Source organism: Oncorhynchus mykiss, chromosome 3 (genome assembly GCF_013265735.2).
Source record: "Oncorhynchus mykiss isolate Arlee chromosome 3, USDA_OmykA_1.1, whole genome shotgun sequence".
NCBI classification, from domain to species: domain Eukaryota; kingdom Metazoa; phylum Chordata; class Actinopteri; order Salmoniformes; family Salmonidae; genus Oncorhynchus; species Oncorhynchus mykiss.
This window is the reverse complement of record NC_048567.1, coordinates 34,096,549-34,124,300: the sequence shown is the minus strand read 5'-3', so window position 1 is coordinate 34,124,300 and position 27,752 is coordinate 34,096,549. Positions and strand designations below refer to the sequence as shown.

The window sequence follows — 27,752 nt, the reverse complement described above, 5'->3', positions numbered from 1 at the left end:
CACTGTCACTAGCCGGCCCCACCCAGTACCCTGCCCTGCACGTTAGACACTGTCACTAGCCGGCTACCACCCAGTACCCTGCCCTGCACGTTAGACACTGTCACTAGCCGGCCCCACCCAGTACCCTGCCCTGCACGTTAGACACTGTCACTAGCCGGCCCCACCCAGTACCCTGCCCTGCACGTTAGACACTGTCACTAGCCGGCCCCACCCAGTACCCTGCCCTGCACGTTAGACACTGTCACTAGCTGGCTACCACCCAGTACCCTGCCCTGCACGTTAGACACTGTCACTAGCCGGCCCCACCCAGTACCCTGCCCTGCACGTTAGACACTGTCACTAGCCGGCCCCACCCAGTACCCTGCCCTGCACGTTAGACATTGTCACTAGCCGGCTACCACCCAGTACCCTGCCCTGCACGTTAGACACTGTCACTAGCCGGCCCCACCCAGTACCCTGCCCTGCACGTTAGACACTGTCACTAGCCGGCCCCACCCAGTACCCTGCCCTGCACGTTAGACACTGTCACTAGCCGGCTACCACCCAGTACCCTGCCCTGCACGTTAGACACTGTCACTAGCCGGCCCCACCCAGTACCCCGCCCTGCACGTTAGACACTGTCACTAGCCGGCCCCACCCAGTACCCTGCCCTGCACGTTAGACACTGTCACTAGCCGGCTACCAACCAGTACCCTGCCCTGCACGTTAGACACTGTCACTAGCCGGCCCCACCCAGTACCCTGCCCTGCACGTTAGACACTGTCACTAGCCGGCCCCACCCAGTACCCTGCCCTGCACGTTAGACACTGTCACTAGCCGGCCCCACCCAGTACCCTGCCCTGCACGTTAGACACTGTCACTAGCCGGCCCCACCCAGTACCCTGCCCTGCACGTTAGACACTGTCACTAGCCGGCTACCACCCAGTAGCCTGCTCTGCACGTTAGACACTGTCACTAGCCGGCCCCACCCAGTACCCTGCCCTGCACGTTAGACACTGTCACTAGCCGGCCCCACCCAGTACCCTGCCCTGCACGTTAGACACTGTCACTAGCCGGCCCCACCCAGTACCCTGCCCTGCACGTTAGACACTGTCACTAGCCGGCCCCACCCAGTACCCTGCCCTGCACGTTAGACACTGTCACTAGCCGGCCCCACCCAGTACCCTGCCCTGCACGTTAGACACTGTCACTAGCCGGCCCCACCCAGTACCCTGCCCTGCACGTTAGACACTGTCACTAGCCGGCTACCACCCAGTACCCTGCCCTGCACGTTAGACACTGTCACTAGCCGGCCCCACCCAGTACCCTGCCCTGCACGTTAGACACTGTCACTAGCCGGCCCCACCCAGTACCCTGCCCTGCACGTTAGACACTGTCACTAGCCGGCCCCACCCAGTACCCTGCCCTGCACGTTAGACACTGTCACTAGCCGGCTACCACCCAGTACCCTGCCCTGCACGTTAGACACTGTCACTAGCCGGCCCCACCCAGTACCTTGCCCTGCACGTTAGACACTGTCACTAGCCGGCCCCACCCAGTGCCCTGCCCTGCACGTTAGACACTGTCACTAGCCGGCCCCACCCAGTACCCTGCCCTGCACGTTAGACACTGTCACTAGCCGGCCCCACCCAGTACCCTGCCCTGCACGTTAGACACTGTCACTAGCCGGCCCCACCCAGTACCCTGCCCTGCACGTTAGACACTGTCACTAGCCGGCTACCACCCAGTACCTTGCCCTGCATGTTAGACACTGTCACTAGCCGGCCCCACCCAGTACCCTGCCCTGCACGTTAGACACTGTCACTAGCCGGCCCCACCCAGTACCCTGCCCTGCACGTTAGACACTGTCACTAGCCGGCCCCACCCAGTACCCTGCCCTGCACGTTAGACACTGTCACTAGCCGGCCCCACCCAGTACCCTGCCCTGCACGTTAGACACTGTCACTAGCCGGCCCCACCCAGTACCCTGCCCTGCACGTTAGACACTGTCACTAGCCGGCCCCACCCAGTACCCTGCCCTGCACGTTAGACACTGTCACTAGCCGGCTACCACCCAGTACCCTGCCCTGCACGTTAGACACTGTCACTAGCCCGCCCCACCCAGTACCCTGCCCTGCACGTTAGACACTGTCACTAGCCGGCCCCACCCAGTACCCTGCCCTGCACGTTAGACACTGTCACTAGCCGGCTACCACCCAGTACCCTGCCCTGCACGTTAGACACTGTCACTAGCCGGCCCCACCCAGTACCCTGCCCTGCACGTTAGACACTCTCACTAGCCGGCCCCACCCAGTACCCTGCCCTGCACGTTAGACACTGTCACTAGCCGACCCCACCCAGTACCCTGCCCTGCACGTTAGACACTGTCACTAGCCGGCCCCACCCAGTACCCTGCCCTGCACGTTAGACACTGTCACTAGCCGGCCCCACCCAGTACCCTGCCCTGCACGTTAGACACTGTCACTAGCCGGCCCCACCCAGTACCCTGCCCTGCACGTTAGACACTGTCACTAGCCGGCCCCACCCAGTACCCTGCCCTGCACGTTAGACACTGTCACTAGCCGGCCCCACCCAGTACCCTGCCCTGCACGTTAGACACTGTCACTAGCCGGCCCCACCCAGTACCCTGCCCTGCACGTTAGACACTGTCACTAGCCGGCCCCACCCAGTACCCTGCCCTGCACGTTAGACACTGTCACTAGCCGGCTACCACCCAGTACCCTGCCCTGCACGTTAGACACTGTCACTAGCCGGCCCCACCCAGTACCCTGCCCTGCACGTTAGACACTGTCACTAGCCGGCCCCACCCAGTACCCTGCCCGGCACGTTAGACACTGTCACTAGCCGGCCCCACCCAGTACCCTGCCCTGCACGTTAGACACTGTCACTAGCCGGCTACCACCCAGTACCCTGCCCTGCACGTTAGATACTGTCACTAGCCGGCCCCACCCAGTACCTTGCCCTGCACGTTAGACACTGTCACTAGCCGGCCCCACCCAGTACCCTGCCCTGCACGTTAGACACTGTCACTAGCCGGCCCCACCCAGTACCCTGCCCTGCACGTTAGACACTGTCACTAGCCGGCCCCACCCAGTACCCTGCCCTGCACGTTAGACACTGTCACTAGCCGGCCCCACCCAGTACCCTGCCCTGCACGTTAGACACTGTCACTAGCCGGCTACCACCCAGTACCCTGCCCTGCACGTTAGACACTGTCACTAGCCGGCCCCACCCAGTACCCTGCCCTGCACGTTAGACACTGTCACTAGCCGGCCCCACCCAGTACCCTGCCCTGCACGTTAGACACTGTCACTAGCCGGCCCCACCCAGTACCCTGCCCTGCACGTTAGACACTGTCACTAGCCGGCCCCACCCAGTACCCTGCCCTGCACGTTAGACACTGTCACTAGCCGGCCCCACCCAGTACCCTGCCCTGCACGTTAGACACTGTCACTAGCCGGCCCCACCCAGTACCCTGCCCTGCACGTTAGACACTTTCACTAGCCGGCTACCACCCAGTACCCTGCCCTGCACGTTAGACACTGTCACTAGCCGGCTACCACCCAGTACCCTGCCCTGCACGTTAGACACTGTCACTAGCCGGCCCCACCCAGTACCCTGCCCTGCACGTTAGACACTGTCACTAGCCGGCCCCACCCAGTACCCTGCCCTGCACGTTAGACACTGTCACTAGCCGACCCCACCCAGTACCCTGCCCTGCACGTTAGACACTGTCACTAGCCGGCCCCACCAAGTACCCTGCCCTGCACGTTAGACACTGTCACTAGCCGGCCCCACCCAGTACCCTGCCCTGCACGTTAGACACTGTCACTAGCCGGCCCCACCCAGTACCCTGCCCTGCACGTTAGACACTGTCACTAGCCGGCTACCACCCGGTACACAACCCTGCACCTTAGAGTCTGCTGCCCTATGTACATAGAGGCATTGAACACTGGTCACTTTAATAATGTTTACTCATCGAATATAACTTCTGCTGTACATACTGTGTGTATTTAAATACTTTAATCTTGATTTAGCTCGTTCTCTTTCTACTACTGTACATAGCATTTTAGTTACACTGTTTATACACATTGCATATTCATTTATATACTATAGCTCACTATAGACATAGCTCACTAATATATCTACTGTTGTTGTCACGCCCTGAGCTTTTATTCTCTATGTTGGTTAGGTCGGGGTGTGATTTAAGGGTGAGTTATCTAGGTGAATTATATTTCTATGTTGGCCGAGTATGGTTCCCAATCAGAGGCAGCTGTTTATCGTTGTCTCTCATTGGGGATCATATTTAGGTAGCCATTTCCCCATTGTGCTTTGTGGGATCTTGTCTATTTGTATAGTTGCCTGTGAGCATTACAGCAGCTTCACGTTTCATTTGTTCATTTTGTTGTTTTGCTCTTTAAAGTTTTCTATTCCAAAATAAAGGATGGAAAGATAACACGCTACATCTTGGTCCACTCCTTATAACGATCGTGACAGAAGATCCCACCACAAACGGACCAAGCAGCATGGCCAGGAGGAGTAGACATCCTGGACTTGGGAGGAGATAATGGCAGGAGACGAAAGCCTTCCATGGAAGCAGACGCAGGACGATCAACGACGACTCCGAAGTTCACGACCACGACGGAAGCCCGAGAGGCAGCCCCCAAAGTTTTAGGGGGGTAGGCACACGGATTGGTTGGCGAGGCCGAGGGGCGAGTCTGAGAGCGAAGAGGAATATTGGGATAAACTGAGCGAGGAGTATTGTGAGATAGTTGAGGGGAGTGATGAGGTAGAGTGGATGTTTTGGTGTCTGGAGCAAGACAGTCAATTTGAGGAGCATGGGACCATGTTTTGCGGAGATACGCAAAGGACGCGTTGTGCCAGCTCTACACTCCAGACCTCCAGTGAGCCTCCACGGCCCAGTGTATCCTGCGCCTGCCATACGTCCTGTGTCTCCAGTGCGCCTCCACAGTTCAGTACGTCCTGTGCCTCCTCCCCGCACTCGCCCTGAGGTGTGTGTCATCAGCCTGGTGCCACCTGTACCGGTCCCACGCATCAGGCCTCCAGTGCGCCTCCACAGTCCAGCGGGGGTTCTTAGTCCGGAGCCTCCTGTGAGGGTTCTCAGTCCGGGGCCTCCTGCGAGGGTTCCCAGTCCGGAGCCTCCGGCGACGATCTACATTCCGGAGTCCCCGGCGATGATCTACGGTCCAGTTCCTCCATCGACAATCGACGGCCCGGCGACGATCCACGGTCCGGTTCCTCTCGTGTTGACACACGGTCCGGTTCTTCCGGCAACGAGCCACGGTTCCGGTTCCTCCGATGACGTGTCCACGAGCGGAGTGGGTACTTCGCCCCACACCGGAGCCGCCCCCGATGGTAGATGCCCACCCTCACCCTCCCCTTTTGAGTCAGGTTTTGCGGCCAGGTTTCCACACTTTTGGGGGAGTGTACTGTCACACCCTGACCATAGAGAGCTTTTATTCTCTATGTTGGTTAGGTCCGGGTGTGATTTAAGGGTGGGTTATCTTGGTGAATTATATTTCTATGTTGGCCTAGTATGGTTCCCAATCAGAGGCAGCTGTTTATCGTTGTCTCTGATTGGGGATCATATTTAGGTAGCCATTTTCCCGTTGTGCTTTGTGGGATCTTGTCTATGTATGCCTGTGAGCATTATATTAGCGTCACGTTTCGTTTGTTCGTTTTGTTGTTTAAAGTTTTCTATTCCAAAATAAAGGATGGAAACATACCACACTGCATCTTGGTCCACTCCTTATAACGATCGTGACAGCTGTACATATCATTCTTAGTATATCTTGTGTAAATTCATCCGGTGTAAAGTATATACATATACTGAAGATTGCATTTGGATTACTGTTACAGTGCTATTTGGGTTGTTGATTGGATGCATTCTTACATTATTATTTTACATACATTATTATTTAAAATGTTCAATTGTTTTATTATTTGTGTACTTGTTTGACATTTTACTGCATTGTTAAAAGCTAGCAACATAAGCATTTTGCTGCACCTGCTATAACATCTGCTAAACTGTGTACTCGACCAATAGACTTTGATTTGGTTTTGATTTGTGTGTGACACACAGCTGTGCCCAGAGGGACAGGGGAAGTGGAGCGCTGTACTTCCTGTGGGGGGGGGGGGGGGGGGGAGCTCTCTCTCGGCGGGGGTGTGCAGCGGGCGTGCGGATGGCCGTCTGCACCCCTACCCCACTCCCACAGCGCCGCGGGCGAGAGGGTCCCCGTGCCCTCCACCCCCACTAATGTATAATTCATGCTAAGTAGCAATTTTGATGTTTTGCTAGGGGGAGAGAAAAATACAAGAAATTTCCAAATAAGGTTGCCTGTTTTTTTCCCCAATCCAGAGTTCATTTGCGATACCACACAATTAGTCGAAAGGAATCTGAGGATATATGGCTGCCCTAGAGTTGCACCAGTAATAACCAAGGGAGAAAAATTCACCCAATAACTTTGTCCCGAGTGTTTCAATTCCCAAAAAGTGCCTGATGGAGAGAGTTGCTAACAAGAGTATATGAATCTCTATATGGACTAATGAACCCCAAATGCCCCATGGTAAAAACAAAACCCACACAACTCCATATCAGACCAATGACTGTGGGTATCAGATGCTTTAACAAACTAAAGAGAGATTCAACTATGTTTGATGCTCATGTACTACACTATAGATGGCAGATGGGTTCTAATCTATGGTATCAAAAACTTGTTACTTTGCTCAGCAAAAAAAATAATAAGAAGAAGAAAAACACTTGGGACTTTGAATAGAATCTTCCGCCAAGCTTTTAGCACTATGCTCACTCACAAGGGCACTATCCTTCAGAGGGACCGGGGGCCAACAACAGCGTCCCCCAGAATTTCATCTTCAAACCCACTTTGAATTTGTGTTTGAATAGCACTCAGGCGACAAATCAAAATATGTTGGATGCTAAGAATGAGGTCACCTGCTATTGATCCTTAAAATGTTCCTAGAGAAGTCTCCTTGTATAAAGGGATGTTTACACGCTCGCTTCTTTGAGTGATAGGCCCAGTGATGGACCGCCGCTCTCTCTCTCTCTCTCTCTCTCTCTCTCTCTCTCTCTCTCTCTCTCTCTCTCTCTCTCTCTCTTTCTCTCTCTCTCTCTCTTTCTCTCTCTCTCTCTCCCTCTCTCCCTCTCTTTGAAGTGACCGTACCGTGCCTGTGACAAACGCCTCATTTTCTCCTGACAGATATTTCATTAAACGTTTAACTCTTTGCAAGGTAATTGACTTGACATTTCAGGAGGAGGGTTTTAGCACTACTTATTGTTGCCTCTGCAATTGACTGTCAGATGGACACTTGTCTAATAAATCTCCAAAAGCCATTTAAAGGAAACCCAAAGGGAGTGTCAAATGCTGGCTTGATTAGTGTTTTTAAAGCTTTTCTTGTCTCAAATACTGCTATGGACCTATGTGAACAAAGCCTGTGAAAACCATCAATATTTCATCCCAATAAATAGCATTGTGTGTCTTACAATTAACATTTTAAACCAACAAAAGGAGGAAAGTGTTTTATGGCAAGGCCTTGCGCTGTGTAGGTCCCAGTGGCACCGATTTAATTAAGACCTCTTGTCTTAATTACTTAATAAGCCTAATTAGGAACATTTCTGGAGAGGGGTAGTTGGCTGTAAGTGAGATGGAAATCGGTGGAATTTGAGTAAGTCCATTTGTTATTTCATTTAAGTCCAATGTTAATCAAATCAACGTATGTGTGTGTAGCACGGCTCGGGGAGATGTTTGATTCCAGTGGGATTTGTCCGGACCTCCAATCCTGCATTAAAAACACACTGCTGTTAATCATGATACATACGGATAGAAAAATATATTGAAAAATATTTTTAAATAATCTTGTAAACCACATCTGAAAGAGTCTGTGCAGGCAGTCGGTTCAAGCCTATAATACTGCCGGTGTTTTGTCATTGTTACCTGCCATACATAGACAGATGTGTGGAGGAGAGGGGGCGAGAGGAGGGTGAGGAGGTGGGGTGAGGAGTGGGGGCTCGCCGTGTCACCGCGGCGATAAGCAGGGGGGCGAACCCACCCAATCACATAGTCTGCCGCTGGCGCGTTCCTGGCCACTTAATTAGAGGTTGTTGGTACCACAGAAGGTGTCACCAACCTTTTCACTGGGAGAACAGATGGGTGTCCTTTTTCTGAGGCCCTGCCAATGCCCCACTCTCCCGCGCTCCTGGGAAAATGACCTAACTCAAAGGCAGCTGCTTAGTCCAGCTTGAGTGATTCTTTAGAGACACTTCTATTGGGGATTTAGTGGCGTGTACCGCTGTAGAGAGAGGGGGAAGAGACCAAGAGGACTGTGTCCCCGACCAGTCATTAGTTCTGTATTTTTACATGTTATGATAGATGGAGTTATGTTAGGCTTCCGTATCGATGTTTCTTAGACACGGACTGCAGGAGGAAAGTGAGGGTCAGACCTCAAAGTGCGCGACGAGTTCGCGTTCTGCATGTGGACTTACCTCCCCCCGGCCCAACCAGATGGTGTGAATGTCAACAGAGACTGGTTCTGTCCTGGGTAGGACTGTCTGGGGAACAAACAAAAAAATGAAAGGGTTCCCTCGACAGTTGCAAAGAGGGGCCATGGAGAGACTGTGAGGGGAGGAGCCTGAGTCCTAATAGATAAAAGAACAGAAGAGTTGTGAGAGGGCAGAAGTTTCCACTGGTGAGTGAAAGGAGATGCAGAGAATCTGAGGCTGCAGAATGGTCTGGAGAGGTTCTGGAGGGGGTCCGGATTTTACATTCCCCGTGCTGGGTAAACAGAAGATGGCCTGTCACTCATTCGTCATCTTGGCTCAGACTGGGGAACCAGATGGTTGATTAGAACACAGCGCAATTAGAATCACAGGGTCACATGCCTGTTTTGTTATTGGAGGCTAGGGATATCTAGTTTGCCTGCATATGGTATATCTGTTGATTTTGAAATACATTTTGTACTTTGTAAGTTTAGTTGAATTGTTAGCTCTTGGGATCTTTGTTTTGCATTCATACACTTTCATAACAGACTTGTGAAATAATTGCAAACGGTTACACAATAGGAACATGTTTTTCGCTGTTGTTGCTGATTAATCAGTTATTTCCAGAAAGGTGAAAATATATGTACTGTATATAAAGTTTGGCATAAGTGAAAATGTAGGGTAAGAAAAACACATTTTACTCAGGTTTTATGTTATAGTCAGGTGATTCTTCCGATGCCGTGTACTATGTCCCACCTGTTAGTCGAGGGATCTCATCTGATGGCAGAGTGGGGAGTTTCTCTGGAAATAGACTCAGCTCAGTTCAAGCTGTAGCATTTTATTGGCATGGCAGGACATAAACTATGTCGTTTTCATCATGTTCTATAGTGGGTAAACCTGTTTCCTACTGCCTTTTTTCTATCAGATATATGTCTGCTCAGTTTTATGGTTGTGGAGTTGGGGCCAACCCTGATCGATCTATTGAAGCTTGGGATTTAATAGCTGCACAGCGCCCGGTTCAGGGCAAGGGAGAGGAAGGTATATTTAATCACTAAACAGGAGAGAGGTGACAAGCCCCAGTCTCTAACACTTTCCGTTTTATGAGGAGGAGCAGAGCACGGCTCACACAGTCATACACTGTGGTGTTAGGACACGATGGATGGAAGACAGGCCTACAATAGCACAATTGGTCTTTGATATCAATGGGTTTTTTTTATCTTGAATTTGACTTGCCATACATCAAAGATTAAACCTGATAGTACTTTTAAACAGTTCAACTTAAACTATATTCTAAATATTGCCCACAGTATTCAAGTGAACCCAAATGATCTTGTCCCAGACGACTACAGATGTCACGTCTCTACCCGCTCCCCCTCTCCGGAGCTCAACATCGCCAGTTTATTCATTATTACTCACACCTGCCACCATCGTTACGCGCACCTGCGCTTCATGAGACTCACCTGGACTCCATCCCCTTCATGATTACTTCCCCTATATCTGTCGCTCCCTTTTTTTTTTTTGCGTTACTGACTCTGTTTCATGTCTGTACGCTGCTCGTGTTTCTTGTTTTGTTCTATGTTCCCGTGATTTATTCAATTCACTCCCTGTACTTGCTTCCCGATTCTTAGCGCACACGTTATAACAGTAGCATCTCTACGTGGCTAATGGTGAGTTGTGGCTGGTGACTCAGTGCTGGTGATAGTGTGGGATTAGATTCTGTCCATTAAATCCTGTTGTTGCTGTTTGGAGACACAGAAGGGGAACTCTGGTCCCCCCCCCCCCCCCCCCCCCCCCCCCTCTGATAGATAGACAGAGCTGAGAGAGATGTGGGGGTAAAGAGAGAGAGAAAGATTGTTAATTTATTAAATACTTCATATCGATTGCTTTGGCAACAGTGGCAACCCATCCATTCATGCCAATAAAGCATTTATTGAATTGAGAGAGTGCGAGAAGGGGGAGATTGGGCAGCAAAATGACCGTCCGTCACTGGGCCAATCACTCAATGAACTGATAGAGCGCACATCCCTTTATACGAGGAGAAATATCTAGGAAAATGTAAATGATCAATAGAAGGTGACTTTCAGAGACTTTGACTTTTTGTCTCACTAATGAGACCTCCTCATAGAGAGAGGGAGAGGTCCCCTGACATTTTTGGCACTGGGAGCTTATAGAGCACCCTCCACCTGTGCCCTGCCATGCTCTCAGACCCTACTTCCCCCTGCCACTGATGCCCCTTCACTTCCACTAAGCTCCTGATGTGTCTAACGTTGAAACTGAGGGTGTACAGCGCCTTGCCCACCAGCTACGCAAGTCAGTAAGTCCTCCGGACCCCCTTGCCAGTCCTCATTCTCTGTTGTCTCTTGCAGTGACGGAAATGGTGGTGGAGAGAGAGGGTGAGAGAGAGCGGATTGACTTATAAATCAGCTCCTTCTCCCTGACTTCACCGAGCAGGAGAGAAGGGAGAAACATGGAGAAAGAAAGAGAGAGAGAGAGGTAGAGAGAGAGAGGGGTAGAGGTAGAGAGAGAGGAAGAGAGAGAGAGAGAGAGAGAGAGAGAGGTAGAGAGAGGTAGAGAGAGAGAGAGAGAGAGGTAGAGAGAGAGGTAGAGAGAGGCCCGTCATCCAGACTAATGACTTTCACTTATTGCAGATTAATGATGGAGCGATGTTAATTACACTACGAGCTCTTTGTCACCCTCTGAGGTTACCACTGGGAATGTTGTGGGAGCGTTATGGGCAGCATTCGGCCTAACAACCGTGATTATTATAGCCTTCGTCTCTGGGAGAGAGGGATGGAGAGTTGGAGGATAGAGGAATGGAGAAGCGAGCAGGGGAGAGACAGACGGAGGAGAGACAGAGGGAGAGGGTTTGGTGTGAAGGCAGTCTGGGAGAGAAGGATAGAGGGGCGTAGGAGAGAGTGATAGATGGGCGGAGGACAGAGGTAAAGAGGAATGGAGGAGAGAGAGAGCGGCAGAGGGATAGAGGTGGGTGGGAATAAGGCAGCGCTGTGTAAGGGAAAGCCATTGTGTAGCGACCGTCTGATCGTGACGGTAAAGACTGAATAATGGGGCTTGATTACAGTCCATGAACGGCACATCGTTCCGAATCAATCGTCGAGCACAATCCCAGGAGCGCCAACAGCAGCCCTCTCTCTCCCCGGACAGAATAGGAAGTGATTGTGTCAGAGGACAACATCATCCTCCTGGAAATGACTTGTTGCCTCCTCGTATGGAACCATTAGAGCAGGTGCACCCACACCCACGAGCATTTCCTAATGCACTTAGGACACACACGTCTGCAAAAGCTTTCACAGTCACCTTAACATGCACATTCACACACCACATACACCACATAACGCTGCATCAATTAAAGCACATTGGAATCAAATCTACTCAGACAAAGACTGACTGGTGTCTGTACACATGGACACACAAAAGCAATATATAAGTGATATACCAGATGATACAGATGGTCCTTGTCTAACAATGTATTTTCCCTGGTCTCAGGTATGGGTTTGGGGTTCTGGATGCAGGGCTGATGGTGCAGCAGGCCTTACAGTTCCAGGCTGTCGCCCCTCACAGGAAGTGCACACAGGAAGTCACTCTTGACCCCATCAGGTGCTGTCACAATGCTCCAGCATCCATTTAAAAAACATATTGGTGCAGAGGAGGGGCAGGAAGGCTAAGAATTGATATATGGGACATATACTTGATGATGTTTTCTGTACTTTGGGACAACACAAATTTAAAAATAATTTAATAATAAAGAAAACAAAATGATTTAAAAACAGCCGGGTGATGTCTCTGGCAGCAGGTTTGTGTGTTGTCGACATTTGATTGACAGCTGTGTGGATGGTTGTGATGGTGTTTGTTTCTCTGAAGGATCCTGCCCTCTGGAGGAGAGGTCAGTGTGAACATCCAATCAGCAGGCTGCTTGGGGACGGACACTGAGGTCAACACACTGGAGCATGTGCAGGTCAGAGAGACAGGTCCAAATGTCATTACCAAGACACCACGCCCTCTAACCGGGTGTGAAATAGTGAAGTGTGTGTGTATGTGAATGTGTGTGCGTGCGTGCGTGTCTGTCAGTATGCAAATTGAAAAGGGGTTTGTTTCTGGCTGCTTTCTCCTGGCAGAAAGCGTTGGTCAGGGCATCGCTGCAAGTGTGATTGATGGATGTGTTGCCATGGGAATGTGCTGTAAACAGGAGCAGGCTGTCAGTCTTTTAAAGCTCGGCAGCATCTCACTCTCAGATGTGACATTGTCACACCAGATGTGCTGTGTGAGATGAATGGGGGGGGGGGCGGGTGGGTGTGCACTTCATCTGTTTAAGACATTCATCTAATATTAAAACTAATACTCCCCCACCTCTCTCTCTGTCTGTATCCTTCTCTCTCATACTCACACACACACACAACCCCAGGTGAAGGTGAGTCTCAGCAGTGTGTGTCGTGGTGACCTCTCCATAGCCCTAGCGTCCCCGGCGGGCACAGTGTCTCTGCTCCTGGCCACGCGGAGCAACGATGACTCGGCCGCCGGCCTGAGGAACTGGACCCTGATGAGCGTCCAGTCCTGGGGGGAACACCCTCACGGCGCCTGGACACTCAAGGTCAGCCACGGTCCTTTACCATGTTTACACCCACAAAATAACTTTAAATTCACCTCACACAGCAAATTCACCAGTGGACATTTAACTTGGAAAGGGTTACATTCATCACTTCGACAGAGCTCATAGAAATTTGAATCTAGCTAAATGAACACTTTTGGAGACTAGACTCAGTTCATCCCAGTCTCATCCGACAATAGCCTTCTCTCTTTTTCTCTCTGCGATACGTTGATGGATTTACTGAGTGATGTTTGATATTGAGGAAGGGACTAAATGGAAAGGAAATTAAGAATCCCTGGTCCATTCCACTGAATGACCCATTAGACTTCAGACGGACTGTCGTGCGATGCAGACAACGATGAGACAAAGTGGGTGAGGTCATTAAGTGTGTGTTTGCGTGCGTGCGTTCATGTTTGTGTGTGTGTGGGTGCATGTGTAGGTCAAATGGGAATCAGGTCTTGTAAACAGTTGGAGGTTTATAGATTTCTAAAAAGCTGGCAAGAGGAAGGGGACCTCCCCCCTCCCTACACACACACAGAGAGACAGACACGCACACACACACGTCCTCCTGCAGATTTACTGTCCCCTTTGTGACCAATTACTCAGGCCGAACGCTGTGGAGACACAGAGAATACAGCAGAGTGACACACGGGCTAGAGTGTGCTCAACACGCATTAACACTGGGAGCTGTCGATGCTCGGCACAGCTTAACACACTGCTAATCAGCACACACAACACAACCCTTAACGTACAGCAGCTTACTGTAAATCAGCCGACAGACAACACATACTATTTGTATGCATACACACACACACAACACGCAACAACTTACCTTAACTCAGCACACAAACAACGCACACACATTTACAGTAAACATGAACACAAATATGAATGCAATGCAAACCTTGCACTACACACTTGGCCACAGAGAGAGGGATGCCTTACCACACAGACTTAGAGAGGACTTAACACAGCTATCTCCTGTATCAGTGTTTTATTCAAGGACAGTGGAGGGGGTGGAGGAGGGTGGAGGAGGCTGGAGGGGTGTTTCTGGCAGGACTGGAGATAGTCTTTATTGATTTGTCATGATGACAATTGTCAAAGGTGGTGAAAGAGCCAGATGGAATTGAAAGAGAAAAAGGAAGGCTCTGTGCCGTGACCTTCCAGCACGCTGAAGGATATCACCGCAGGGCAGTAAACGCTGTAAGACAAGGTAGACTCTCTCTCTCGCTCTCTTTCTCTCTGAGCTCACGCTCTCTCTCCTCACTCTCTCTTTGAGCTCTCGCTTTTTCTGTCTCCACTCTCTATATACTCTATAATGTATCTCTCGTTTTCTGCTCTCTCTCTCTCGCTCTCTCTCTCTCTCACTCTCGCTCTCTCTCTCTCTCTCTCTCTCTCTCAACCCGCCCAGTCTCTAACCCGCCTCTGTAATAGCCCAGAGGAAGCAGAGGAAGCTGGCTGGTTTGTTTACACTGGAGTGGGAATATTAGTGTACATGAATATATCCCTGCTCAATAGAACACTGTTGCCCTTCTGCAGTGTGAAACTGAGGTAACATCACATAGGAAATGAAAAGTACAGTATGACAATTTAGACCCAATTGCTTTGTTTATTGTTGGTTTCTACAACAATAAAGAGTATGGAGACAGGCACAGAGACACGTGTGTACACACACACACACACACCACTGCTCAACCTCCTCTGGCTCACAACTGCCCCCTCTCTGCCCACTCAGCACACCACAGCCCCTGGTGCCCACACGGATGGCATGGTAGCATGGCATCATTGCACTATGGCTCGGCTTTAGAGGTTTTAGAGGAGAGATCCCTATTCCCAGTAGACTGGATAGAGCTGGATAGAGAACTAACTGCAGGAGAAATAGTGTGTTTAGCCTAGAGCAGTGTGGCGGGCATGACAGACGGATGATGTACTGTGCCTTCGGAAAGTGTTCAGACCCCTGGACTTTTTCCACATTTTGTTACGTTACAGACTTGTTTTTTTGTAGATTGATGATTTCCCTCATCAATCTACACACAATACCCCGTAATGACAAAGCAAAAACAGGTTTTTAGACATTTTTGCTCGTTTATAAAAAACGCCAAACTGAAATATCACATTTACAGACGTTTTCAGACACTTTACTCAGCACTTTGTTGAAGCACCTTTGCAGCGATTACAACATCGAGTCTTGTTGGGTATAACGCTACAAGCCTGGTACACCTGTATTTGGGGAGTTTCTGCCATTCTTCTATGCAGATTCTCTCAAGCTCTGTCAGGTTGGATGGGAAGCGTCACTGCACAGCTATTTTCAGGTCTCTCCAGAGATGTTTTATCGGGTTCATGTCCGGGCTCTGGCTGGCCACTCAAAGACATTCAGAGACTTGTCCCGAAGTCACTCCTGCATTGTCTTGGCTGTGTGCTTAGGGTCGTTGTCCTGTTGGAAGGTGAACCTTGGCCCCAGTCTGAGGTCCTGTGCGCTCTGGAGCAGGTTTTCATCTCCCAGTCCCTGCCACTGAAAAACATCCCCACAGCATGATGCTGCCACCACCATGTTCCACCGTAGGGATGGTGCCAAATTTACTCCAGATGTGACTCTTGGTATTCAGGCCAAAGAGTTCCATCTTGGTTTCATCAGACCAGAAAATAGTGTTCTGATTGGCGGAGTGCTGCAGAGATGGTTGTCCTTCTGGAAGGTTCTCCCATCACCACAGAGGAACTTTAGAGCTCTGTCAGCGTGACCATCGGGTTCTTGGTCACCTCCCTGACCAAGGCCCTTCTCCCCCGATTGTTCAGTTTGGCCGGTTCAGCCAGCTGTAGGAAGAGTTTTGGTGGTTCCAAACTTCTTGCATTTAAGAATGATGGAGGCCACTGTGTTCTTAGGACCTTCAATGCTGCAGACATTTTTTGGTACCCTTCCCCAGATTTGTGCCTCGAGACAATCCTGTCTCAGAGCTTTACGGACAATTCCTTTGACCTCATGGCTTGGTTTTTGCTCTGACATGCTCTGTCAACAGTGGGACCTTGTATAGACAGGTGTGTGCCTTTTAAAATCATGTCCAATCAATTTAATTTACCACAGGTGGACTCCAATCAAGTTGTAGAAACATCTCAAGGATGATGAATGGAAACAGGATGCATCTGAGCTCAGTTTCGAGTCTCATAGCAAAGGGTCTGAATGCTAAATAAATAAGGTATTTCTGTTTTGATTTTTATAATTGTGCAAAACTGTCTAAAACAGTTATTGCTTTGTCATTATGGGGTATTGTGTGTGGATTGATGACGAAAACAATCAATTGTATACATTTTTATAATAAGGCTGTAACATAACAAAATGTGGAAAAAGTCAAGGGGTCTGAATACTTTCCTAAGGCACTGAATATACTAATACAATCCCAGGTGGCACATCTGAATTCCCTCCTTCTATGCCCCCAAAATAACCCAGAGAACTCCCACGTAAACACACATGGCATACAAACAGTTAGAAAGTAGATACATGTACTGCAAAATACATTCAAATACACATTCATTTTCACAAGCACATAAACACTCACTCTGGCCCAAGGTGGATTTCTAAAGGTGCATGCATTTGCATGCATTTGCATGTATAATGAGTTTGGGGAGATCAAGCGATCGAACCGCCCCTTTGTGGGCATTTCTATTTATTTTTAGGGGGGAGCGGCCCTCCATGTGAATATCGCCCACTGTGTGTGTTGGCACCGCATCGCAGATGGTTGGGGCCGAGGGCACCCTGTGGGCATAGGGTACCGCTGAGTGTTTGTGTATATGTGCTCGCACTTGCGTGTGTATTTGTGTGTATGCATTTGTGGCATGTCTATGTGTGTTGTTGTTATGTTGTGTGTGTGTGTGTTTGTGGGTGTGTGTGTGTGTTTGTGTGTGTGTGTGTGTTTGTGTGTGCGTGCGTGCGTACATGCATGTGTTTGTGTGTTTGTGTGTGTGTGTGTGTGTGTGCGTGCGTGCGTGCATACATGCATGTGTGTGTGTGTGTGTTTGTGCGTGTCTGCGTGCGTGCCTGCGTACATGCATGTGTGTGTGTGTGTTTGTGTGTGTGTTTGTGTGTGTGTGTGTGTGCGTACATGCATGTGTGTGTGTGTGTTTTTGTGTGTGTGTGTTTGTGTGTGTGTGCGTGCGTGCGTACATGCATGTGTGTGTGTGTGTTTGTGTGTGTGTTTGTGTGTGCGTGCGTTCATGCATGCGTGCGTGGTGCTCCCAGCTTGCTGAGCGGCCACCGTGGCCCTGTTTTGGATGATTGATGCAGTAGAGGGAGCAAAGAGAAGCTCAGGTTCAGCCAGAACCTCCAGTCTCACACACTGCTGGGCCCCCGTTGATTTACATATGTAAGCCCAGCAAGACTTCTGCTGGCATCTTCCACAGCACTCTCTCTCTCTCCTCCCCCTCTCTCCCTCTCTCTCTTTTACTCAATCACACACTTTCTCTGTATATGCAGTTGGAAGTTGGAAGTTTACATACACTTAGGTTGGAGTCATTAAAACTTGTTTCTCAACCACTCCACAAATTTCTTGTTAACAAACTATAGTTTTGGCAAGTTGGTTAGGACATCTACTTTGTGCATGACACAATACATTTTTCCAACAATTGTTTACAGACAGATTATTTCACTTATAATTCATTATATCAGAATTCCAGTGGGTCAGAAGTTTACATATACTAAGTTGACTGTCCCTTTAAACAGCTTGGAAAATTCCAAAAAACGATGTCATGGCTTTAGAAGCTTCTGATAGGCTAATTGACATAATTTGAGTCAATTGGAGATGTACCTGTGGATCTATTTCAAGGCCTACCTTCAAACTCAGTGCCTCTTTGCTTGACATCATGGGAAAATAAAAATAAATCAGTCAAGACCTCAGAAAAATTATTGTAGCCCTCCACAAGTCTGGTTCATCCTTGGGAGCAATTTCCAAACGCCTGAAGGTACCACGTTCATCTGTACAAACAACAGTATGCAAATATAAACACCATGGGACCACGCAGCCGCCATACAGCTCAGGAAGGAGACGCGTTCTGTCTCCTAGAGATGAATGTACTTTGGTGCAAAAGTGCAAATCAATCCCAGAACAACAGCAACAACAGGAAACGGGTACAAAAGTATCTATATCCGCCTCCCGGGTGGCGCAGTGGTTAAGGGCGCTGTACTGCAGCGCCAGCTGTGCCATCAGAGTCCCTGGGTTCGAGCCCAGGCTCTGTCGTAACCGGCCGCGACCGGGAGGTCCGTGGGGCAACGCACAATTGGCCTAGCGTCGTCCGGGTTAGGGAGGGCTTGGTCGGTGGGGATGTCCTTGTCTCATCGCGCACCAGCGACTCCTGTGGCGGGCCGGGCGCAGTGCGCGCTAACCAAGGTTGCCAGGTGCACGGTGTAGCCTCCGACACATTGGTGCGGCTGGCTTCCGGGTTGGATGCGCGCTGTGTTAAAGAAGCAGCGGCTTGGTTGGGTTGTGTATTGGAGGACGCATGACTTTCAACCTTCGTCTCTCCCGAGCCCGTACGGGAGTTGTAGCGATGAGACAAGATAGTAGCTACTACAACAATTGGACACCATGAAATTGGGGAGAAAAAGGGATACAAATTTAATAAAGAAAAAAAAAAAAAAAGGATCTATATCCACTGTAAAACGAGTCCAGGTGTGGGACCTTCAATTGAATTTACCACAGGTGGACTCCAATCAAGTTGTAGAAACATCTCAAGGATGAGTTATCCTGAAAGGCCGCTCAGCAAGGAAGAACTGAACTCTGAAATCTGAAATCAGGAAGTCATATGCATCAAACTGAAGCATGTCAACATATCAACATATCAACTTTCCCACGGTAAAGTTTCTGAAATGCTGTGCCATCCTGCAGTTATCATGTTAAACACAGTATTAGCCACTATCAGTATCGTGGCTATCCTTCGTCCTCATGGCTTTTTCCCTCATGGTCAGCTGTGGGACCTTATATAGAATTTACCACAGGTGTGGGACCTTCAATTGAATTTACCACAGGAGGACTCCAATCAAGTTGTAGAAACATCTCAAGGATGATCAATGGAAACAACAACATTTGCCTAATAAGAACGCATATTCAACTGCCAATTCACTGCTAGTTCCCTTTAGCTGGTATAGCCTACATTATCGTTCCATTTAATTACATTGTTTCGTTTACCTGCAGTTGTTTCCTCTGCACAAGCCTTCACGGCCATGTGCTTGTTGCTGAGGATCATTAGTAGCAGTTGATGATATAAAGAAAGACATGTAAGCTAATTTAATAGTTTTGGAGTGAAGCGCAGATCAAGCCACAACAGTTGGAACCCGACGCATGGCACAATACTTGGCTGTGTTATTACACTGTTCCATGGTTGATGCAGGCAGTAGACGAGGGTATTGCCTACTATTGCACACTATTCTCCCTATTTTAATTCTATGTACACTAATCTTCCAACGTTACCATGGGAGAACTGAATGTGGCAATATTCAAAATGAATCAAGCCACTGTTTCGTTCCTTCGTGCATTAAGGCTCGTCAAACCTCGTCAAACCTGTTTTTTTTATGATTTTCATGATTCACATATACTTTCCTCACCAAATATGCATATATTTAGATTTCTTTCCCTAATATTCTGAACCCCGTTCTCTCGATATATTTGTTTGAGTCTGTCGATAAAACATCGTATTTAAAGGGATGGCTTAAGATTCAGACCCCTTCACTTTTTCCACATTTTGTTACTTTACAGCCTCATTCTAAAATGGATCAAATTTTATGTTTTCCTCATCAAGCTATAAACAAAGCAAAAACTGTTTTTTAGATATTTTTGCCCGTTTATTAAAAATAATAATCAGAAATACCTTATTTACGTAAGTAACCAGACCCTTTGCTATGAGACACGAAATTGAGCTCAGGTGCATCCTGTTTCCATTGATCATCCTTGAGATGTTTCTACAACTTGATTGGAGTCCTCCTGTGGTAAATTCAATTGAAGGTCCCACACCTGTGGTAAATTCTATATAAGGTCCCACAGCTGACCATGAGGGAAAAAGCCATGAGGACGAAGGAGTTGTCCGTAGAGCTCCGAGACAGGATTGCGTCGAGGCACAGATGTGGGGAAGGGTACCAAAACATTTATGCAGCATTGAAGGTCCCAAGAACACAGAGCCCTCAATCATTCTTAAATGGAAGAAGTTTGGAACCACCAAAACTCTTCCTAGAGCTGATTGCCAGGCCAAACTGAGCAATAGGTGGAGAAGGGCCTTGGTCAGGAAGATGACCAAGAACCCGATGGCCACGCTTACAGAGCTCCAGAGTTCCTCTGTGGAGATGGGACAACCTTCCAGAAGGACAAACATCTCTGCAGCGTTCCACCAATCAGAACTTTATGATAGAGTGGCCAGACGGAAGCCACTCCTCGGTAAAAGGCACAAGACAACCAGCTTGGAGTTTGCCAAAAGGCAACTAAAGAACTCTCAGACCATGAGAATCAAGATTCTCGGGTCTGATGAAACCAAGATTGAACTCCTTGGCCTTAATGTTAAGCGTCACGTCTGGAGGAAAACTTGCACCACCCCTACGGTGAAGCATTGTGGTGGCAGCATCATGCCTTGGGGATGTTTTTCAGCGGCAGGGACTGGGAGACTAGTCAGGATCGAGGGAAAGATGAACAGAGCAAAGTACAGAGAGATCCTTGATGAAAACTTGCTCCAGAGCGCTCAGGACCTCAGACTGGGGCGGAGGTTCACCTTCCAACAGGACAACGACCCAAAGCACACAGCCAAGACAACGCAAGAGTGGCTTCGGGACAAGTCTCTGAATGTCCTTGAGTGCCCAGCCAGAGCCCGGACTTGAACCCGATAAAACATCCTCTGAAGAGCCGTGAAAATAGCTATGCAACATGAGAAAATTCAGCAAGTGGGAGGGTTTTCAGCGGTTGAATTACATTTATTCAGCGCAGAAGGGAACCACGCCTGCAAAGGCCATTACGCACCTTCAGAAGGTAAGTATGAATAACAACTTCTGAGAAGTGTGTAGGTAAGACATGTGTAAGAAAGGCGGAAATCTGGCCCTAGGTGCCTTTGTTTCTTATAATATAGCCCATCTGTTTCTCACTCTGTATTGTCTCAAAGTATCAGTCACTTCTATTGCCTCTCCCTTTCCGTTGTTTTAATCTCTTACATATACAACTCAAAGTGCAATTTCACTTTAAAAAAAATATATATATATTAAGTAGAAATACTAGTCCCATTACATTTGTCCGGACAACAGGGGATTATGACAATTGGTATTTAAAGTAAATCCAACAAAGAATCTCTCATTAGACACAGACAGACAAACAAATAAAACCAATCAGATATACTTGATCATCGCCTATAAATCATCAAATCATAGTTCCATATACGCACGATCTATGATTGTGATGTGACAGTATGTTTTCGCATAAAGTCACACATGAAGTGCCCTGTCAACGAAATTAAAGTGAATTGAATAGAATTTAATGTAATTCAAATTGAAATGTAATTGACCTGATTGGAATTCGGGATTCCATTTCACCTGTGAGACTATTGGTGTCAGATTGCGATCCAGCTCTACATTAGAGCATGGCCTCCTCTCTCTCCTCTCAGCCATGGACGGCCGGCTATCGACCCACCTGTGGCATCACACTGTTTGTTTACCAACAACAAATCAATGCTGCGCTCAGCTGGGGGCTGCTGGGAATGGTCTCTGTTCCCCTCACATACTCACTCAACAAGCACACACACAGTGTCAACATTCAAACACACGGCCAGTGTGGCCAATGCCACTCAAATGGACTGGGCTATACTGTGTTGGACTGTTTGAGTGTTTGACTTATTGTTGCCCTAGAGCGTAGTACCTGACATTACACGTGTATTCTATACACACATTGACAGAGTGTTACGGTGTAGATAACAAGGTCTATTAAGATTTAGATCAAACAAAATACTGTAAAGAAATGCTACAGTTGAAGTCGGAAGTTTATATACACTAAAGTTGGAGTCATTAAAACTAGTTTTTCAACCACGCCATAAATGTCTTGTTAACAAACTATCGTTTTGGCAAGTTGGTTAGGACATCTACTTTGTGCATGACACAAGTAATTTTTCCAACAATTGTTTACAGACAGATTATTTCACTTATAATTCACTGTATCACAATTCCAGTGGGTCAGAAGTTTACATACACTAAGTTGACTGTGCCTTTTAAACAGCTTGGAAAATTCCGGAAAATTATGTCATGGCTTTAGAAGCTTCTGATAGGCCAATTGACATAATTTAATAATTTGGAGGTGCACCTGTGGATGTATTTCAAGGTCTACCTTCAAACTCAGTGCCTCTTTGCGTGACATCATGGGAAAATCAAAAGAAATCAACCAAGACCTCAGGAAAAAATGAAATAAATTGTAGACCTCCATAAGTCTGGTTCATCCTTGGGAGCAATTTCCAAACGCCTGAAGGTACCACATTCATCTTTACAAACAACAGTATGCAAGTATAAACACCATGGGACCACGCAGCTGTCATACCGCTCAGGAAGGAGGTGCGTTCTGTCTACCTGAGATGAACGTACTTTGGTGCGAAAAGTGCAAATCAGTCCCAGAACAACAGCAAAGGACCTTGTGAAGATGCTGGAGGAAGCAGGTACAAAAGTATCTATATCCACAGTAAAATGAGTCCTATATCGACATGACCTGAAAGGCCACTCAGCAAGGAAGAAGCCACTGCTCCAAAACCGCCATTAAAAAAAACAGACTATAGTTTGCAACTGCACATGGGGACAAAGATCGTACTTTTTGGAGAAATGTCCTCTGGTCTTAAAAATAGAACTGTTTTGCCATAATGACCATCGTTATGTTTGGAGGAAAAAGGGGGAGGCTTGCAAGCCGAAGAACACCATCCCAACCGTGAAGCACGAGGGTGGCAGCATCATGCTGTGGGGATGCTTTGCTGCAGGAGGGACTGGTGCACTTCACAAAATAGATGGAATCATGCGGGAGGGAAATTAGGTGGTTATATATTGAAGCAACATCTCAAGACATCAGTCAGGAAATTAAAGCTTGGTCGCAAATGGGTCTTCCAAATGAACATTGACCCCCAAGCATACTTCCAAAGTTGTGGCAAAATGGCTTAAGGACAACAAAGTCAAGGTATTGGAGTGGCCATCACAAAGCCCTGACCTCAATCCTATAGAAAATGTGTGGGCAGAACTGAAAAAGCGTGTGCGAGCAATGAGGCCTTACAAACCTGACTCAGTTACACCAGCTCTGTCAGGAGGAATGGACCAGAATTCACCCAACTTATTGTGGGAAGCTTGTGGAAGGCTACCTGAAACTTTAGACCCAAGTTAAACTATTTTAAGGCAATGCTACCAAATACTAATTGAGTGCATGTAAACTTCTGACCCACTGAAAATATGATGAAAGCAATAAAAGCCGAAATTAGCATTCTCTCTACTATTATTCTGACATTTCACATTCTCAAAATAAAGTGGTGATCCTAACTGACCTTAGACAGGGAATCTTTACTAGGATTAAATGTCAGGAATTGTGAAAAACTGAGTTGAAATGTATTTGGCTAAGATGTATGTAAACTTCTGACTTAAACTAAAGTAAACTAAAATATAAGCACAACATGTAAATTGTTGGTCCCATGATTCATGAGCCGGAATAAATATCCCCACATTTGTCCAGTTGGACACAAACCTTCTTTCTCTTAAATGTTGCGCACAAATTTGTTGACATCCATGTAAGTGAGTTTTTCTCCTTTGCCAAGATAATCCATCCACTTGACAGGTGTGGCATATCAAGAAGCTGATTAAACAGCATGATCATTAAACAGGTGCACCTTGACAATAAAAGGCAACTCTAAAATGTGAAGTTTTGAGGAGTATTTCTGTCTGTAATAAAGCCCATTTGTGATGAAAAACTAATTATAATTGGCTTGGCCTGGCTCCCCAGTGGGTGGGCCTGTGTCCTCCCAGGCCCACCCATGGCTGTGCCCGTGCCCAATCATGTAAAATCCATAGATTAGAGGCTAATTTATTTATTTCAATTAGCTGATTTCCTTCAATGAACTGTAACTCAGTAAAATCTTTGACATTGTTGCATGTTATATCTGTGTTCAGTATACATTCTGTATAAATTCTGTATTAACTGTGTGTAAAGTGTTGCTATTAGTTTGACTGTATACAGTCAGGGTGTGTGTGTGTGTAACAGTGCTGTGTCCCGGGCCCCCAGGTGACAGACAACAAGGGGACAGTGGGCCGCTGTGTCAGGGTTAGCTCAGAGGAGGCAGCGGGGGCCATCCTCAGTGTCACACTTCTCCTCTACGGCACCTACAACCCACACAGGAGCCTGCACGGTACGAGGCATCTGTGTTTGTGTGTGTGTGTGTGTGCGTCACTCTGTCTGTCCGTCCGTCTGTCCATTTTTCTGTTTGTTCTTTCTTCCGTCCGTCTGTCTCCTCTCTATATCACCCATCAGGAAAGTCTCCCTCTCCTCGTACCAACTGTGAGTCCACTCCCATTTCCCCACTGCTGTACAGTAACTGTAGTGAAGTCAGTTCTACAGTATGTCTCTGTCCCGCTTATTCGTCTCTTCAACCTCTCCCCTCCCTCCTCCCCTCTATGATAACTGCAGCCATTTCTCTTGGCAGCGGCGGCAGGTGGTGACCAGGGGAAGTCTGATGTGTAATTACTGAGTGACCCCGGCAGAACCCTGGTGCCCCCCTCCTCAGTGTGTGTCAGCTCCCCTGTGCCCTCTCACACACACACACACACACACACACACACACACACACACACACACACACACATACACACACATACATACTGTACAGGCACACACACCAGGTCGGGCAGGCCAGGGGCCATGTTTAAGAGGTAGGAGCTGGTGCTGTGACAGAGACACGTAATCCGTTTCATAGCCCACCTCCTCTTTGGTTCCTCCTCTCTCCCTTCCTCCCTCCCTCCTCACTCTCTCTATCCAGCTCTTCATTCCTGGATCTAGTTGTAGTTCACGCTGTTAGTCCATCTGCTCTCCGTGTGAAGACACACTTTGAACTGGGAACGCAAACACAACGAGCTCTCCGTCTCACTGCAGAATTAGACATTTATCCACGTTTCTCAAAACGTCAAATTTCGAAGTTGCTCCCAACGTCAAATTTAGAAGGTTAAGGTTTTTGATAGGGTTAAAATGTTACGTTTAGGCAGTCATTCCGAATGGTTAAGGTAAGGGTTAAGGTTTGGGATAAGGTTAAATAAAAAATAAATAAAAACGAGTGTCCCGCAATGGGATCAAACATGCAACCTTCCAATCCAGTCATGGGATTGTGCCTATCCGCTACCCTCATTCACAATACCCTAGCAAAACCCAAGCCTCTTTGATGATAATAGCGCTCACTGTTGCCCCTAGTGGCTGATTCTGAAGGTATTTTCTGACGTCCCCAGGACATGAATAGACTCTTGAGCGATCTGCCTGCTCAAAAACACATGCAGACTGAAAACACACTTTTATGAACACACACACAAAGGCACAGATACTCAGATATCCAATCTCAGATGAACCAGTGGAGGGAGGGAGGGAGGGAGGGAGGGAGGGAGGGAGGGAGGGAGGGAGGGAGGGAGGGAGGGAGGGAGGGAGGGAGATATGGTCAATTCCCATCACCAACGATATCATAGAATTGCAATTTTGCAGTGAATTTGTGGGGTTTCCATCTCAATGAGATTTCTGGTGTTGAAGATGCTACAGTAGGTCATCATTACAGCCATCATTAGGTATAGTTAACTATTAGTCAGTGCCACTCAATATAGCTATACTTTGTGTGTGTGTTTTCCCTCTGCACAGTATGCTGCTGCATCAAGACAACAGGTATTTTGCTGCGCACATCAATGTGTAGGATGAAACCAGCTAGGTGCTGTCTTTGTGATTGTGCTGTCTGTGTGTTTCTGGTGTGTTTCACTCGTGTGCATGTTGTGTGCTGTAAGTGAAAGTCAATTGCTGTGATTATGTGGCAGTAATTGAACAGGGACGGTGTGTTTAATTGAGTTGTTTGTCCCTGATGTTCCTCTATAGTAGCAGATCTGCGCTAGTGTGTGTGTGTGTGTGTGTGGGAGGGGGGGGGGGGGGGGGGGGGGGTGCTTTACTCTTTGTTGGTTTACTGCATTTGTAAGCTGTTTAAATATGTTTGTTCTTCTTTGCCTGTTTGTAAAATAGGTTACTGTATGGTTTTTTTGTGTGTCTGTAAGGCTTCAGTCCGTTATGTTATTCTTGGGTGTGTGTGTGTGTGTGTGTGTGTGTGTGTGTGTGTGTGTGTGTGTGTGTGTGTGTGTGTGTGTGTGTGTGTGTGTGTGTGTGTGTGTGTGTGTGTGTGTGTGTGTGTGTGTGTGTGTGTGTGTGTGTGTGTGTGTGTGTGTGTGTGTGTGTGTGTGTGTGTGTGTATTCGTATAGGCACTGGCTCTCTATCTGATGTGCCTCCTGGGTTCTCTCACCCAAATCAAATGGTAGGAAACATCAATTTCACCACTCTCCCCTCTCTTCTTATCTAATCCTCCCCTGTCTCTCAAGCCTTTTCTCTCCTTCTCCCCCTCCTCCTCCTCTTCTAGTCTGCCTTCCTCTTCTCCTTCCCTCCAGCTCCTCTCCTCCTCCTCCTGTCTCTGTCTGTCTTCTCCTCCTCCCCCTCTCCTCTCCCTGCTCTCTCTGTCTCTGTGGAGGTGTGATTACCCTCCTCCCCCGAACAGTGGTGATCTGAGCATCCATGTGTGCACTGCGTCAGGCGTGCGTCTGTCTGCCTGCGTGCGCGCTTGTGTGTGCGCGTTTGTGTGAATGCGTGCATGTGTGTATATGTGTGTGTGTGTGTGTGTGAGCAATGGTGATCTGAGCATCCTGGCGCTGGGCATTGTGCAGAGCGATTCATGGGCCACGTCTGCAGATGAATGTCTCCATTCACAGTTACACTCTCTCCATTAGACGCTGCCTCCGCTGTGTCGGAACGCCTTGTTGTCTTCTTTTTTCCCCCCAATAAAAACAAAAAACAATTACATCTGGACAAAACAAGCCAGGATAAAACGGTGCACCTGAGAACAGCAAGGGCCGAATCTTTAACTGAGTTCACACAATCTCTAGCGTCTGTCGCGTTCATATGCATACAGACAATCAGTCTCATACCCTGTACCCTATAAGTCTTACATTCTTGCACCTATGTATGTTTGTGTGTTTATTTTATAGGCACGCACACAAACATACTATCTCTCTCACTCACTCACTCACTCACACACTCACACACAAATATAAGCACACATATAACATAATGATGTTCTTTCCCCCCCCGCTCTCTTAGAAGAGCCCCTGCAGAGTTTTTTGTCCATGGGGGCATACCACCATGTCCCTCGAGCGGGGTTGTATGTTCGGGACAGGTACCCACCTCAGGACCTGATCCAGAGGGCCTTTGAGCTAGAGAGAGACAGGAAGGTGGGCACTGATGACATCCCCGTCCCGCGCCAACGCAAGGTATACTGCACCACGGGCACACACACACACATTTGCACACACTGGCACATACACACAATCCCTCTCGCACACACACACATACACTTGTGCACCCTGTTCTACAAGTGTGTTAACT

The 27,752-nt window shown here is 48.2% G+C and overlaps 1 protein-coding gene across 1 annotated transcript in view; it reads left to right on the top strand.

Annotated features, from left to right (window-relative positions):
- Nucleotides 1-27,752, top strand: part of LOC110504035 (PC3-like endoprotease variant B) — a 159,762-nt gene that overhangs the window by 124,304 nt on the left and 7,706 nt on the right. The window contains exons 14-18 of the mRNA XM_036964818.1: nt 12,020-12,130; nt 12,395-12,488; nt 12,936-13,121; nt 24,368-24,491; nt 27,468-27,637. Coding sequence (XP_036820713.1) covers nt 12,020-12,130; nt 12,395-12,488; nt 12,936-13,121; nt 24,368-24,491; nt 27,468-27,637 — 685 coding nt within the window. The remainder of the gene's footprint in view (nt 1-12,019; nt 12,131-12,394; nt 12,489-12,935; nt 13,122-24,367; nt 24,492-27,467; nt 27,638-27,752) is intronic.